The sequence below is a fragment of the Adiantum capillus-veneris genome, chromosome 10 (assembly GCF_014529385.1).
Source record: "Adiantum capillus-veneris isolate H3 chromosome 10, ASM1452938v2, whole genome shotgun sequence".
Taxonomy (NCBI): Eukaryota; Viridiplantae; Streptophyta; class Polypodiopsida; order Polypodiales; family Pteridaceae; genus Adiantum; species Adiantum capillus-veneris.
This window is the reverse complement of record NC_140940.1, coordinates 114587102-114602340: the sequence shown is the minus strand read 5'-3', so window position 1 is coordinate 114602340 and position 15239 is coordinate 114587102. Positions and strand designations below refer to the sequence as shown.

Sequence of the window (15239 nt, the reverse complement as noted above, 5' to 3'; positions counted from 1 at the left end):
AGTTCCACATTGCAAGTGAATGGTTTATCTGTCTTTACTTCACGGGGCCTTTTGCAAATGTAGGAGGCATTGGAAGCACTTCCTTTTAGAATATGATATTTCTCTGCAAGGGCTGCTTTGTGCACAATCAATATGATCAAATGACATTCATGGCACCAAAGAGGAGTGAATGGATTATTAGAACTAAGAACTGGACCAAAAAACAACGATCTTTGCAGTCAGCTTAGATATAGAGAGAAGAAGAAGAAGCGAATTTTAACGTCATAGGAAACTATTCCAAGAGGCCTTAAAAATCTATCTGACGAGGAGTTGAACTCGACTTGGTATGAGAGAGAGAGAGAGAGATGAAATCTAATCAAATTTATGACCACATGAGACGTGAAGCAACTATTTAGAGAACCATAATAAGGAAAAATTTTGATTCCTACAATAAATCTACTAGATAATGGAGCTTTTTTTTTTCTTGGGGGGGGGGGGGGGGGAGAAGAGAGAGACGATTAGTTCATAAAGCTTTGGTCACCCTTTCCCTGAAATTTTGCACTTGGCAATACTGCAGTACAAAATTGAGAAACCTGCAAATGCCAACTTCAAGAGGATTAAGGAACCACAAGAATTATATGTGCATCATGTGGTATTTACAAGGGGCATATATACTAATGCCCTAGATTGCTCAAGGTACATAACAACCAGGTAGCCTAAAGGCAGATAAACAGAGAAACAGCCCTCTTTGTTTGGTTGCCTATCATCAACAATGCCTCTATACCATGAACTGCCTTAATCACTTGCAAATTGCTTCAATAATCACCATTTTCACAACTGTGTCCCAATATCTACTAGGAAGGCGGAACCATCGCCCTCCTTTGGCCTCATTTTGGATAAAGCACGACCCTTTATCTGTCTCACTCTCTCTTTCGACAAGCCATATCTGTTAAACAGATCAAACGCATTATTTAAACATGGCCGAACCACGTCTTCACTATGCTTTTAGATGCTTTGACTACGATGCAACGAACAGCTAAATTTCCAACCACATCTTATGACCAGAAAGATCTAATGACAGCTTTGCCTAAGAAGCCATCGTTTTGTATGGTTCACCATTTTATGCATTTCCTTCAATACAATCTTTTTCATCCAAAATTGCAGTTAAAGTTGAAAATGTCACCTCTTCCTATGAGCCCAACACAAAGACCAAATGACCAAATGCACATTTTCCTTCAACGCAACCAGCAGACTAAGATATCATACATCCAAACTCACTTGCTTCCTCTTCCATTACACCTTTGTGAAATCTCAAACAGATAACAAGGATTGTGGAACTTCGGAAGAAGGATGTTCAAACCAACTTACTTTACAGCAATGCACGTCATGTTTGCTCGGGCGCCCTCCTCCGTACCGATTCCGAAAACCCACCGAATAATTGCTTGCTCTCTAGAGGTTAAAAGGGACAAACGATCCCTCACGAAACCCTGAAAAGTTTCGATTTCTTATTACTCCAACAATGAAATCACTATTCTTTTGAAACTGAATGGTTCCATGGTTTAAAAAGCCATACAGTTAAATTTTCTTCATTACACAAGGACCAAGGATCATTCTTCCCTGTTGGATCAGCAACAAGCTGCAAAATAACTCACCCAAAGAGGAACTTTAGCAAAAACCATCATGATCGCAACAGATATGTAAGACCCTGGACATGTCCTCATTCACAAAACATATTCATAGAAAAGCCCAAATTCACCTTTGAGGCAAAACTGCAAGTTATGGAAAAATGATAGTCACATAAAAGAAGAGTATCAGCTCCACCCATCAGGCATTGTATTGAATAAAAGTCACGAGATCTCCACAACCCTTATCAGTGCTAGTGTAGAACTAGTAATCATTCAATCAACATACTTCAAGAATAGCAGCCACTTTTCATTGCTATTCAGTACAAGTCAAAATTCAAGGTTACTTTTCCTTTGACATCACCCTAAACCCAGTGTATAAAAAAGGGCGGGACAATTTTAGAAATGATGAATCTCTAATATAGTAAAGAGGCAGCAGCATATGCATACATGTTTCAAACTTAAAACTTCCTATGACTAACTAAAGTAGGATGACGAAGTGCCCCCAGCCACAGGTGGTGAAAGATGACATCATGCATATCGTCTCAACCACAGTGGCCAAACAAGTGTTTCCATCAACACAGCCCATATTCGCATGTCAAACCCTATACATACAGCCAAATTGCACCTAAATAGTAGACCCCTCACGATGCATTAAAAACCATTGCAATAAAATGTGCAGAAACCTGTTAACAATTATCTATTATCACTAATAGCATACAATGAGTCTCCTTATAAACTCTGAAAATGTACCAAGGAGAGGGGTCAAAGAAAGGGAAAAATCCACTGGGTGTAGTCTTGTGAACACACGAAAGACGAACCGACTTAACCATAAGAAGCATTTGCATAAGAAGAGAAGCAACCTCATGTAAGCCATTATATTCCATCTTTAAGCCATATGAATCATCACTTTTGTCGAAAGATACAATTCTGGTCTTAGCCTGCAGTTTTATATAAATATATCAAAGACCATTATATGTTGACAATTTAACAACCATTATACGTTGACAACTTAACAACCAAAGAAATTAACAAAAAGAAACCTGACTCGTCCGCAAGGCTCTTGTTATCCTTTCAGTTGAAACATTCAGCATTGAGGATAGATTCTGCCAGCAGACTACAAGCATGTTATTTATGTACAAAGACATGACCAACTCTGAATAACGCATAAACCTAAAGAATGGCCTCCTACACAAACTGGTCGAGGCCTATCTCTTCATTCACTTGCTACTACGACACACATGGATTCATACTTCAGCCCCAGATAATAGTTTCTCTTGGTTGCATTGCATTTCAGAATTTGTGTACCTCCTTACACTCTACCAGATATCCAAGCCTTAAATTAAAACCTATGCTTGAAACTTACACCTTGCCTTCAAATGAGAAAACCACGTCTTTTTCGTCTTTCACTCAGACTACCAGTTTATGGAGCTAAGTAATCATTAAGAGCCTAAGCACACGCACAATAAATACAGACATAGAAAATATTATAAAACAGACCACAACTTTATCTTCCTAAAATACTATGTTCTATTCATTTAACCAAGGCCATCTTCATCATACTGGACAGCAATCATAAAACAGATGCTGGAATCTCCATCCTATATCTATGCATTAAGCAGAGCAGTTGTTCATATTTGCATATAGAGCAATATTGCTAACATGCAGTCCATGGCCAATTGAGCCTCCAGATTAAAATACACTGATCTTAATCAATGGAGGTTTAGTTTAGACTAGGGATAATACCTCCACTGTCACAGGCTTTCCTTGGACCCTCAATGAATTCGTTGCTACTTTGACTGAAACCATAATCTCATGCAAATAGACAGGCACTCGCAACAGCCTTGAATGCTCAGCTATTGCTCTGGTGATGCCCTGCCATAACCAGTATCTCTATCAGATGGCACTCAACATGGAAATAATCACATACGAAACGTAAACTTGCCTGCCTAATCCACCAATGAACATATGTGGAAACTTTAAGACCTTTCCGATGATCAAACTTCTCCAAGCCACGAAGGAGACCTTTCGAACCTTCCTGCAGTCATAAAGGAAACACTCGTGTAACTAAATTTTCCTTGAAATGCCAAACACAAAAAGGACCAAGGTTTTCTATAATATTTTAGCTACAACTACAGATAAATGAAAATGATTTTTGTGCACACAAAATGAATTTATGAATTTATTAGTACCAATTATGAACGGGTAAATTTTCCGGTGCAGTGTGCCATCTGGAAATTTATCCATGTCCCAATAGTATGATAAGTAGAACAGTAGCTGACGCAATGCAAAATAGTTCAAAACAAGCACATGAAAAAGATGGTGTCCCCATTTCGCTCAGAAAAGCTGTAATTTAATAGTTTTTGCGCCAGCCAAACGCAGTGGAAATACGACCTGACGAGAGCCGACAAACTGAGTCGGGAGAGTCATGAAATCGGCAGAGTTATTAATGCTCGAGATTGGCCAGAAACCCGGATTTAAACGCTCGTTTTGACGTCTAAGGTTTAAAACATTTAAAAAATGAGTGGCCGTGTCAGTAGAGGGTACCCGGCTGGGGAAAATCGAAAAAAAGAGAGAATCACGCAAGATCCTGAATGGGAGGTATCATCTGCCGTCGAAGCAGGCACGGGAACGTCCAAGCGAGATCTTTTTTTTGTTTGGGGGGGGGGGGGGGGGGGGGGGGGGGGAACCTCAACAGGGGCAGCAACAGCCGTGCGCAGGGAAACCGGAAACTGTGGGCATATGATCCTTTTTATTTGTAAGGGTTGCAGTCCTGGACAGCATGCAAGTCAATGTTGGGTTGGCTACGTTAGCACCTCCTGAAATTGTTGCGCGCAGCTGCTTGTGTTCGATCCCTCCGCCTTCTACCTTTTTGTAGGGATGAGGCCCATGAGAGAGATCGCAGGTCAGAGCGGATCTCGAGGAGGTATCGCATGAATGAATGAATAAAATATCGAGAGAGCCAATTGATAAAACATTAAAATAAGGCTAAAAAATCAGCAACTAGCATAAAATTTAAGAAGAAGGCAACATGGAAAATTTTGCGAGCCCTCTCTCTCTCTCTCTCTCTCTCTCTCTCTCTCTCTCTCTCTCTCTCTCTCTGGCGCCATCTGGCATAAGAAAAATCTAACGCTAGGCTTAAAAGGAGGTAGCGTTATACATACAGGATACTTTGCAGCACTGTCCCCCCACGCATAGAGTCCCCTCTCTCGATTCTTAGCTCAGCCAATTCTCTCTACAAAGGGTTGACTACAAATTCCACTCTAATGCAAGGACATTTGAATCTGAAGATTGGGAAGCACTCTGATCTAGTCTTTCCTAGCTGCTCCAATACAAGGCTGCGATGTTATTTTGGGAATGCCTTGGCATTACAGAATTCATCCCCTCCCAGATTATGTAAACAAGAAATTGTTCTTTACTTTCAAAGGGTGGCAGTATGATGTAGATGCAAGCCCTAGTGATTGGCCTATACCCATGGTCAATCACATCACTGTTGAAAAAGAAATAAAAAAGTGTCTTTTTGCTTACTTGATTTTTGTCAAAGACAGAGAGATGAGTGCTGAAAATGTTTTGTCGAATTTAGATAAAGATCGGCTAGCTTTTCACCCCCCACCCACCCCTGCAAATAACCATTCAGGTCCAGGCCATGAGCTTTTCAACGACTCCCTCGGCACTCCTCCCGCAAATAACCTAAAATGATCCAGACCATGAGATATAGAGGACTTTTAAAACCAGACGCCCCCCAGACAGCGGCCTCTGTCATTTGGAGCTGCTCAGAGTAACCACTACTCAGACTTCTTAATACTCCCCCCGTAAATAACCATCCACGTCTGGGCCATGAGTGACAACAATAATACTCCCCCTGCAAATAACCACAAGGGTCCAGACCATGAGTAAAAACAGGACTTTTCAAGCATTGAATACTCCCCCCGCAAATAACCACAAATTCCATAAGAACAAAAGGAACCTTGAGCAACAGTTCGGAGCACTCATCTTGAGCAAAGCACAAACAATTATTCCGCTGCACCTAACATTCGTATCAGAGCTTTGGCAATGTTCTGTATTACTCAAGGAAAGAACCACAAGAACCACATATTATTTTTTTGCTTGTTGCAATCGCACGAACCCAAGTTCGCTTGGGCGCGTCAATTCCTAATCGTGTTTTTGAGTGACACGAATCCCAGGAAAGAAGGGCTTGTCCAGCCTCCCCTTGTGTCTCTTTTCACTCATTGAGAGCAGAACGTGCACTTAGCTGCCGGCCAATCGACGTGAGGTGGGAAAAAGCAACCTTGGTGTGAGCGCAAGGCCGCCAAGGGGTGCACCCGCATAAAAGAGCAGAACTCAGGTGAAGAGAAGATCCTTCTCGAACACAGATTGCAAGCAAAAGAACCCAAGAACCAAGACCCGCAAGAACCCAAGTTCCTCGTGAACTTAAAAACCCACAAGAAAACACCACTTCAGAAGGGTCATCACTCGAAGAAGAATGGATACTTCGCTTGGCGGTGATGAGAATGAGAGAGGCGAAGAAGAATTTTCCTCACTAGAACGTCTTTCCGACCCTCCCCCTTCCCCATCTACGACAAGGATTGCACTAACTCCTATGAAGGAGTTGCCGCAGTTGTTTATAGACAAGTTAGACTACGAAGAAAGAAGGGCAGCCATAGATCGTGTATACGACGCAAGAATGGAAGCCATAGATCGTCAGTACGACTTGGAAGAAAAATAAAGTCAAGCCAAATTTGATCGCGAGAACAAAGCAAGACAAGCAGAATTTGATCGCGAGAACAAAGCCATCAAAGAAAAGAGCGACCAACACATGAAAGAGTTATTGCGACTCTTTTCTCAAGTGCAAGCACAAATGCAAGAGATTCGGGCATAGGAGACTCTTTCAGTCTCTTCTTCTCCAAAGCATGACACACAGGATTTGCATGATTATGAGAAGCATGATGGATTGATTGATAATGATGAGCATGATGATTTGAATGCCAATGATTTGCATGATGATTTGGATGACACTAACAAGCATGATGAATTGCATGATCAAGATGTGATTTCTCACAAGCATGATGAGTTGCATGAAGATGGTGTGATTGTTCACAAGGAGGTATGTGTTAGTTGATGCTTTTTCTAGCGAAGCTAACCTCGTTGCAGATTCGATCAATCACGAAGAATCGATCTTGACTTCCGAGTCGAGGTCCACAGAATCCCCACAGGAAGATTCGATATATTCCGAAGAACTGATCTTGGCTCTCGAGCCTATGTCCAAAGAACACTTACAGGAAGTACTATGTGTTCGAATGATTTGTCGGCACGCATTGTTCGAGTGTTTCATTCGTGATCGTTTCCTGTATTTTAGTCAGCGTCTTTATGTGATTCCTTTTCCTAGACATGACATATTGTACGTTGAGCACGTTTCACTCATGAATGAGCACAAATATATGCGGATTTTTCATGAAAAGCTGAAAAGTCTGCATTCAAGGAAGTCACATTCCACGTCTCTTCCTTGGCACGACACAGTGGTAGAACGAGCACATGAGAGTATGAGCACCAAGCATGGGCATTTCCATTGTGTTTTGTCACAGTTGATTGATTTAGATCAGAAACACAAGATTCGATCTCATTGTTTGCGTTTGTGTGGTGAACAGTGTGGCACTCCGTCTCTTTGTTCATCTACGTCGCATGCACAGTCTTTGAGAAGGACAATATTTTTTTTCCAGTCACTTTACATGGAATGGGTATGTTCATGGTTTTGTGTTGGAAATGGTTTCAAGAATTTTCAGCCATGGAGATTCTTGAAGAAGGAAGAAGCATGACTCTCGACGAAGTTGAAGCATCGAAGGAGCCACAGAAGACTTTGTGTCGCTTTCGGCGCGGCCCAAAGAAGCAAGCGTTGCAGACCTTTATGAAGTTCAAGTACCGCACGACACACACATCAGAGTGGGCCGGCGAAGAGTCCCTTTCAAGATTCCACATACTATTGGCGATCTCCCTCGACACCATACAGTTCGGTACCAGTACCTCGCTTTGAAAAGGAGGGGATGTAACGTGACACATACAACCCTATGTGTCCATGGACAAGCTACAACATGATCACGGTTCAGTCAGTCCAGTCAGTCTAGATTAGAAGTGATCTTGCACTTCCGTGAGTCTATTCGTAGACGGTGCATGCCCAGTCACTTAGTGTAGATGCATATCCTCTGGTTGCACACAGCATGATCATCAGTATTCCCACCAGAATCCATCAGATTCCATCAGGGGAATTTTCCAGTGCATTTAGCCTATTTTCCCTATTTTTGACATTTTTCACTTATTATTTTTAAGTGACTTTTGTTGGAAAGTAGGTAGGGCAATTTTGCTAAGTTTGTATATAAGCAAACTAGAGCTAGCACTATTTGGCAGAAGAGGCAACAGGAGCCAAACTCATCAGGCAACTTCTCAACCAGACCAAGCCTTGGTGGTTTCCCTCCGAGGAGCAGATTCCCCCCATCCTAGCGTTTCTTCATCAGCCATTGCCTGGCGTTTTTGCACCAACACACCATCACCAACAAGCCCCAGTGCCTAGCGTTTTTACATCAGCATGCCCGCCAGCATATCACAGCTTGACCTAGCGTTTTGGAAGTTCAACAGCCCTAGCGTTTTCTCCAACTGCTAGCGTTTTTGGACAAGCTTTCCCTAGCGTTTTTGGATCCCAACATATGCAGAATTTCAGCGATTTTGAGCAATAGAAGAGTAGCAGATTCAGCCCATAAGGAGGTAGCCGATTCAGCCCAGAAAGACCATCAGTTTTCAGCCTTAAAGAACCTCAGTTTTCAGCCCTAAACCTGCTGATTTTCAGCGACAAAGACCCACAGAAACAGCCCCCCAAATCAACGTTTTGGGATTGTACCAGATTTCAGCCCATAGCGTTTTTTGGACAGCAGATACAAGATTGCAGATTTCAGCCCTTAGGTCGGTCTCGTCGTCATCGCCGACATAGCCTAGACTTGCATCAGTCACATGCATCACCATTGTACCAGATTGTGCAATCATAAGTAGACCACTCTCGACGACGAGAGTGGGGCCTTCGGAGGAGGGTTTTTTACGTCGTCTCTGGTGTCGTATCTCTCTTCTCTCTCTATCTCTCAGTCTCATATACTTTCACGCACAGTGTCCATTCACTTTGTTTGTGATCATAGCATTCTCTCATTAAGAACGGAAGGCTCTACCTTCCATAAGAACAAAAGGAACCTTGAGCACAGTTCGGAGCACTCATCTTGAGCAAAGCACAAACAATCATTCCGTTGCACCTAACATTGATATCAGAGCTTTGACAGTGTTCTGTATTACTCAAGGAATGAACCACAGATTATGTTTTTGCTTTTTTGTGTTCGCACGAACCCAAGTTCGCTTGGGCGTGTCGATTCCTAATCGTGTTTTTGAAGAGTGACAAGAATCCCAGGAAAGAAGGGCTTGTCCAACCTCCCCTTGTGTCTCTTTTCACTCATTGAGAGCAGACCGTGCACTTAGCGGCCGGCCAATCGACGTGAGGTGGGAAAAAGAAACCTTGGTGTGAGCGCAAGGCCGCCAAGGGCTGCACCCGCAGAAAAGAGCAGAACTCGAGTGAAGAGAAGATCCTTCTCGAACACAGATTGCAAGCAAAAGAACCCAAGAACCAAGACCCGCAAGAACCCAAGTTCCTCGTGAACTTAAAAACCCACAAGAAAACACCACTTCAGAAGGGTCATCACTCGAAGAAGAATGGATACTTCGCTTGGCGGTGATGAGAATGAGAGAGGCGAAGAAGAATTTTCCTCACTAGAACGTCTTTCCGACCCTCCCCCTTCCCCATCTACGACAAGGATTGCACTAACTCCTATGAAGGAGTTGCCGCAGTTGTTTATAGACAAGTTAGACTACGAAGAAAGAAGGGCAGCCATAGATCGTGTATACGACGCAAGAATGGAAGCCATAGATCGTCAGTACGACTTGGAAGAAAAATAAAGTCAAGCCAAATTTGATCGCGAGAACAAAGCAAGACAAGCAGAATTTGATCGCGAGAACAAAGCCATCAAAGAAAAGAGCGACCAACACATGAAAGAGTTATTGCGACTCTTTTCTCAAGTGCAAGCACAAATGCAAGAGATTCGGGCATAGGAGACTCTTTCAGTCTCTTCTTCTCCAAAGCATGACACACAGGATTTGCATGATTATGAGAAGCATGATGGATTGATTGATAATGATGAGCATGATGATTTGAATGCCAATGATTTGCATGATGATTTGGATGACACTGACAAGCATGATGAATTGCGTGATCAAGATGTGATTTCTCACAAGCATGATGAGTTGCATGAAGATGGTGTGATTGTTCACAAGGAGGTATGTGTTAGTTGATGATTTTTCTAGCGAAGCTAACCTCGTTGCAGATTTGATCAATCACGAAGAATCGATCTTGACTTCCGAGTCGAGGTCCACAAAATCCCCACAGGAAGATTCGATATATTCCGAAGAACTGATCTTGGCTCTCAAGCCTAGGTCCAAAGAACCGTTACAGGAAGTACTATGTGTTCGAATGATTTTTCAACACGCATTGTTCGAGTGTTTCATTCGTGATCGTTTCCTGTATTTTAGTCAACGTCTTTATGTGATCCCTTTTCCTAGGCATGACATATTGTACGTTGAGCACGTTTCCCTCATGAATGAGCACGAATACATGCAGATTTTTCATGAAAAGCTGAAAAGTCTGCATTCAAGGAAGTCACATTCCACGTCTCCTCCTTGGCACGACACAATGGTAGAACGAGCACATGAAAGTATGAGCACCAAGCATGGGCATTTCCATTATGTTTTGTCACAGTTGATTGATTTCGATCAGAAACACAAGATTCGATCTCATTGTTTGCGTGTGTGTGGTGAACGGTTTGGCACTCCGTCTCTTTGTTCATCTACATCGCATGCACCGTCTTTGAGGAAGACAAGATTTTTTCCAGTCACTTTACATGGAATGGGTATGTTCATGGTTTTGTGTTGGAAATGGTTTCAAGAATTTTCAGCCATGGAGATTCTTGAAGAAGGAAGAAGCATGACTCTCGACGAAGTTGAAGCATCGAAGGAGCCATAGAAGACTTTGTGTCGCTTTCGGCACGGCCCAAAGAAGCAAGCGTTGCAAACCTTTATGAAGTTCAAGTACCGCACGACCCACACATCAGAGTGGGCCAGCGAAGAGTCCCTTCCAGGATTCCACATGCTATTGGCGATCTCCCTCGACGCCATACAGTTCGGTAACAATACCTCTCTTTGAAAAGGAGGGGATGTCACCTGACACATCCAACCCTGTGTGTCCGTGGGTAAGCTATAGCATGATCAAGGTTCAATCAGTCCAGTCAGTCTAGATTAGAAGTGATCTGGCACTTTCGTGAGTCTATTCGTAGACCGTGCATGCCCAATCACTTAGTGTAGATGCATATGCTCTGGTTGCACAGAGCATGATCATCAGTATTCTCATCAGATTCCATCAGGGGAATTTTCCAGTGCATTTAGCCTATTTTCCCTATTTTTGACATTTTTCACTTATTATTTTTAAGTAACTTTTGTTGGAAAGTAGGTAGGGCAATTTTGCCAAGTTTATATACAAGCAAACTAGAGCTAGCACTATTTGGCAGAAGAGGCAACAGGAGCCAAGCTCAGCAGGCAACTTCTCAGCAAGACCAAGCCTTGGTGGTTTCCCTCTAAGCAGGAGATTCCCCCCATCCTAGCATTTCTTCATCAACCATTGCCAGGCGTTTTTGCAGGAGCACACCATCGCCAACAAGCCCCAGTGCGTAGCGTTTTTGCATCAGCATCCCCGCCAACATATCACAGCTTGACCTAGCATTTTGGAAGTTCAACAGCCCTAGCGTTTTCTCCAACTGCTAGCGTTTTTGGACAAGCTTTCCCTAGCGTTTTTGGACCCCAACATATGCAGAATTTCAACGAATTTCAGAGATTTTCAGCAATAGAAGAGTAGCAGATTCAGCCCATAAAGAGGTAGCCGATTCAGCCCGGAAAGACCATCAGTTTTCAGTCTTAAAGAACCTCAGTTTTCAGCCCTAAACTTGCTGATTTTCAGCGACAAAGGCCCACAGAAACAGCCCCCCAAATCAGAGTTTTTGGATTGTAGCAAATTTCAATTGTTTGCCATGTCAACATGTCAACACAAATTGTGGGGTTCCATAGAGCTGCCATGCCATAAGCTTCTACGCAAGAGATTGTGTGTGCGTGTGATCCTGCTTTATTTTAATGCCTTTGGGCCCATCAAACGAGGTCCCATAAGTTAGCATGAACTCCTCTTTAAAAATAGGCCACTCAACAAGACTTTGCAAGTCGGTAAAACTTCTTATGCTTCTTCTTCTTAGGGTTTAGGTTCCTCGACCAAGATCTACAGGTTGGCTCCATTCTTTAGTGGCATGACGCATGTGACATCCCCCCTTCTTGAAAAAAAGTAATGGTCCAAGATTACAGCATACCTGCAAAACAACTCAAATTAGCTCAAAAATTTCGGACGGACAATAATTTTTCTCATTCCAGATTGGAGCTCTTGATATCCTGGCTCATTGGCTTCCCAAGAAAATCTCATCCAATAAGGAGTCTCATTCCAAATTGGAGCTCTTGATATCTTGAGCCATTGGTTTCCCAGAAGTATCTCATTCAATAAGGAATATACAATGGTTGACACCTCACAATGCAACACAAATGCTCACATATGCATGTTACAAGACAGAGAAACATAAAGTCGTCGATGAACAATCCCCCGCCAAATAACTGTCACAAATGGGTGAGGTGGCAACAAACCTCGGACGTGACAAGTGGTAGACAGTATTGTTCTCCGTAAAACACGCCGACGGGCTGACATGGCACGCGTACGGAATCTCCGTGAATTGCGACGCAAAAAGCAGACAACAGTACGGAAATTATAATTTTGCGCTGGCAGAAATTACAATGGCTGATTTGGCAGCTTTTGGGGATAGTTGCTTTATTTTTGAAAGCTTTTCATATACTGCTTTTGGGGCTCTGCTTTTGGGCATCCCTTATAACCAATGAATAAATGGTTAGGCCCTCACTTCTCAGAGTATCTGGACGCAGAGTCTGAGAGTGAGCACCTACCCACTCTCTTGTACTTTGAACATAAATTAATACCAAAAAAAAAAAAACCGAAAGGGGCGCAAATCTTTGGGGCCAATATCTCTAAGCACGGAACTACGCCGGGCCATGTCGACTCGTGTGAATTGTAAATTGTTTTGAAGTGAATCTCTGCTATGTCGCGGTAGAATCTTGACTTGGAGTGTTCAAGTTTGTTACAATAACCATCCAGATCCGAGATCCGAGCCATGAGTTGTTCGACGACGACCCTCATCACTCCTCCTCCGTAACCTAAAAAGTTCGGGCCGAGAGATATAGAGGCCTTTTACAACCCAACGCCCCCCCAGACCGCAGCCTACGTCGTTTGAAGGTTCAAGCATACAACGAAACGCTCCCCAGACATCTCGTCGTTCCGAAATTTTAAAGCATACAACGAAACGCTCCCCAGACATCTCGCCTGCGTCGTTCCGAGGTTTCCAAGCATACAACGGAACGCTCCCCAGACATCTCATCTGTGTCGTTCCGAGATTTCCAAGCATACAACAAAACGCTCCCCAGACATCCCGTCTACGTCGTTCCGAGGTTCAGACAATACCAAAACAATATTTCTCACTACTCCACCCGGAAGTAAACCACCAAGCATTGAAACCAGTATTAAACCAAAGTCAAACACTTCAAATCGGCACCAAGACAGGTTCATAACAAATACCATCCATTTCAAACAAATTCCGAACAGAATCACCAAACAACTTCTCAAATCGAACTCAAACTTAAAAAGCAATCTCGACATCGGTCGAGCTCGAAAAAAAAAATTGGTTTTCCACCTTGAAACCTGCACCAAAATTAGAGTTAGATTTCTTCCATAAGGTTGTAGCAGTGATGGTAGCCCCAAGATATATTGATCACACTGGACTCCAAGATTATCAACTCGAGAAGAGACACCTGTCGAGAAATTTCAAGTTTTAATCTGCTAGGGTTTCTGTGGCAAGCCTTTTAGCATACCCCACTTTGCCAGAAGTTGCAATCCAAAGAAAGATGTCTGAAGGCATTTAATTTCGAGCAAAAAATTTCTTAAAAGGTTGCCAAGTCCTTGGAGTGTGCAGCTTGATAGGTATAAACAGTCACCATTGCATGGCACTGCCTCTTGAGAAAAACAGCGAATTGAAAAAAATTCCTTGATCCTTCTTTGCAAGTGATCTTTAAGGCTTATGCCTTGTAAGACAAAGCGAAAGCGATGAAGACGGGAGCACGCCCCATGCACGATGAAGTAAGAGTGAGAGTGGCTAATATGTCTGAGGTCGGAACACAAAGATTCTTTGATTAAATTTCATGTAAAGCTTAAAAGCGCCATATTGCTTTGTATGCTCTTTGGGAGGACCGGTATGCTTTTAGAAAAGCACACGCCTGAAGCTCTGATACCACTGTCCCGGGAGGGCACCACGCGACAACGGAAAAGAACAAACTGAACAACTTTAAGCACTTCAAATAACAATTGAACTGAAAGAGATGCACAACACGAGACGGGAGTGGCAGAGTTCCACCCAAAGAGAGCACTCGCCCCAAGCATTGGCGTCCCTTTCAATATTTCTTCATATTGCTTGAACTCAGTACAACTCCCATGGCTCTGCTCTGCATTCCCCGCGGGTAGACTGCCAGAGTGAGAGCCCATGGGTCATATTTAAAGAACCTTGGCCTCTAAAAACAGTTTACATGAAAAGTAGTCACATTCAAAAGCTTATGGTCCAAAAGCGGCCAGCACCAATTGCGGAAATCCTTACAACTGCCACGTCAAACCTGCGGCGTAAAACGCGAAATTCCATATTGTCTGTCACGTCAGCATGTCAGTGCAAATTGCAGGGGATCCATGCAACTGCCACGTCATCAGCTTCTACGCAAGAGATTGTGTATGTGTGTGAGTGTGTGTGTGTGTGTGTGATCCTGCTTTATTTTAATGCCTTGAGGTCACTTGGGCCCAATCGGAGAGGATCCCATAAGCTAGTGGGAACTCCACTTTTAAAATAGACGACTCGACAAGACTTTGCAAGTCGGTAAAACTTCTTTTGCTGCTTCTTCTTAGGGTTCAGGCTCCTCGGTCGGGGTCTGCAAGTTGGCCCCGTTCTTCAGTGGCTTGACACGTCAGCAGTTTGTATGATCGCCATAAGACTCTTGGCTTGCTTCAGCCACTATCAATACCTCAGGTACCCTGGGACAGTATTGCCATGGATTTATAATGGATTTGCCACGAACCCCGATTGGAAATGATGCAATTTGGACTATTATAAACAGATTTAGTAAGCAAGCTCATTTCATTCTAGTAAGAAAGACCATTAAAGCTAATCACATGGCCAAGATCTTTCTATGAGGTCCTGTTGCAATCACTTCGCGAGAAAGAGAGAAGGGGGGGAGGAAAGAGAGAGAGAGAGCTAAATGCTATTAGTGCAAAAGGAGGGGCAGAAAGGGTGCACGAGGAGTGCTGGTAGAGGAGAAGTGCATGCGCAGGTGAAGAGCAGAGAGTAAGGAGCATGAGATGCAGGGTGAGAG

General features: G+C 43.2%; 1 protein-coding gene across 1 annotated transcript in view; it reads right to left on the bottom strand.

The window, feature by feature from the left end:
- Positions 1-501: 501 nt before the first annotated feature.
- LOC147449485 (uncharacterized) overlaps positions 502-15239 on the bottom strand; it is a 28965-nt gene continuing 14227 nt past the window's right edge. Inside the window, exons 3-9 of the mRNA XM_086521930.1 lie at positions 3547-3639; positions 3348-3476; positions 2645-2707; positions 2465-2542; positions 1553-1615; positions 1348-1466; positions 502-925 (exon numbers count right to left, since the gene is read on the bottom strand). Of these exons, the coding sequence (XP_086378056.1) occupies positions 811-925; positions 1348-1466; positions 1553-1615; positions 2465-2542; positions 2645-2707; positions 3348-3476; positions 3547-3639 (660 nt within the window). The 3' untranslated portion in view covers positions 502-810. The remainder of the gene's footprint in view (positions 926-1347; positions 1467-1552; positions 1616-2464; positions 2543-2644; positions 2708-3347; positions 3477-3546; positions 3640-15239) is intronic.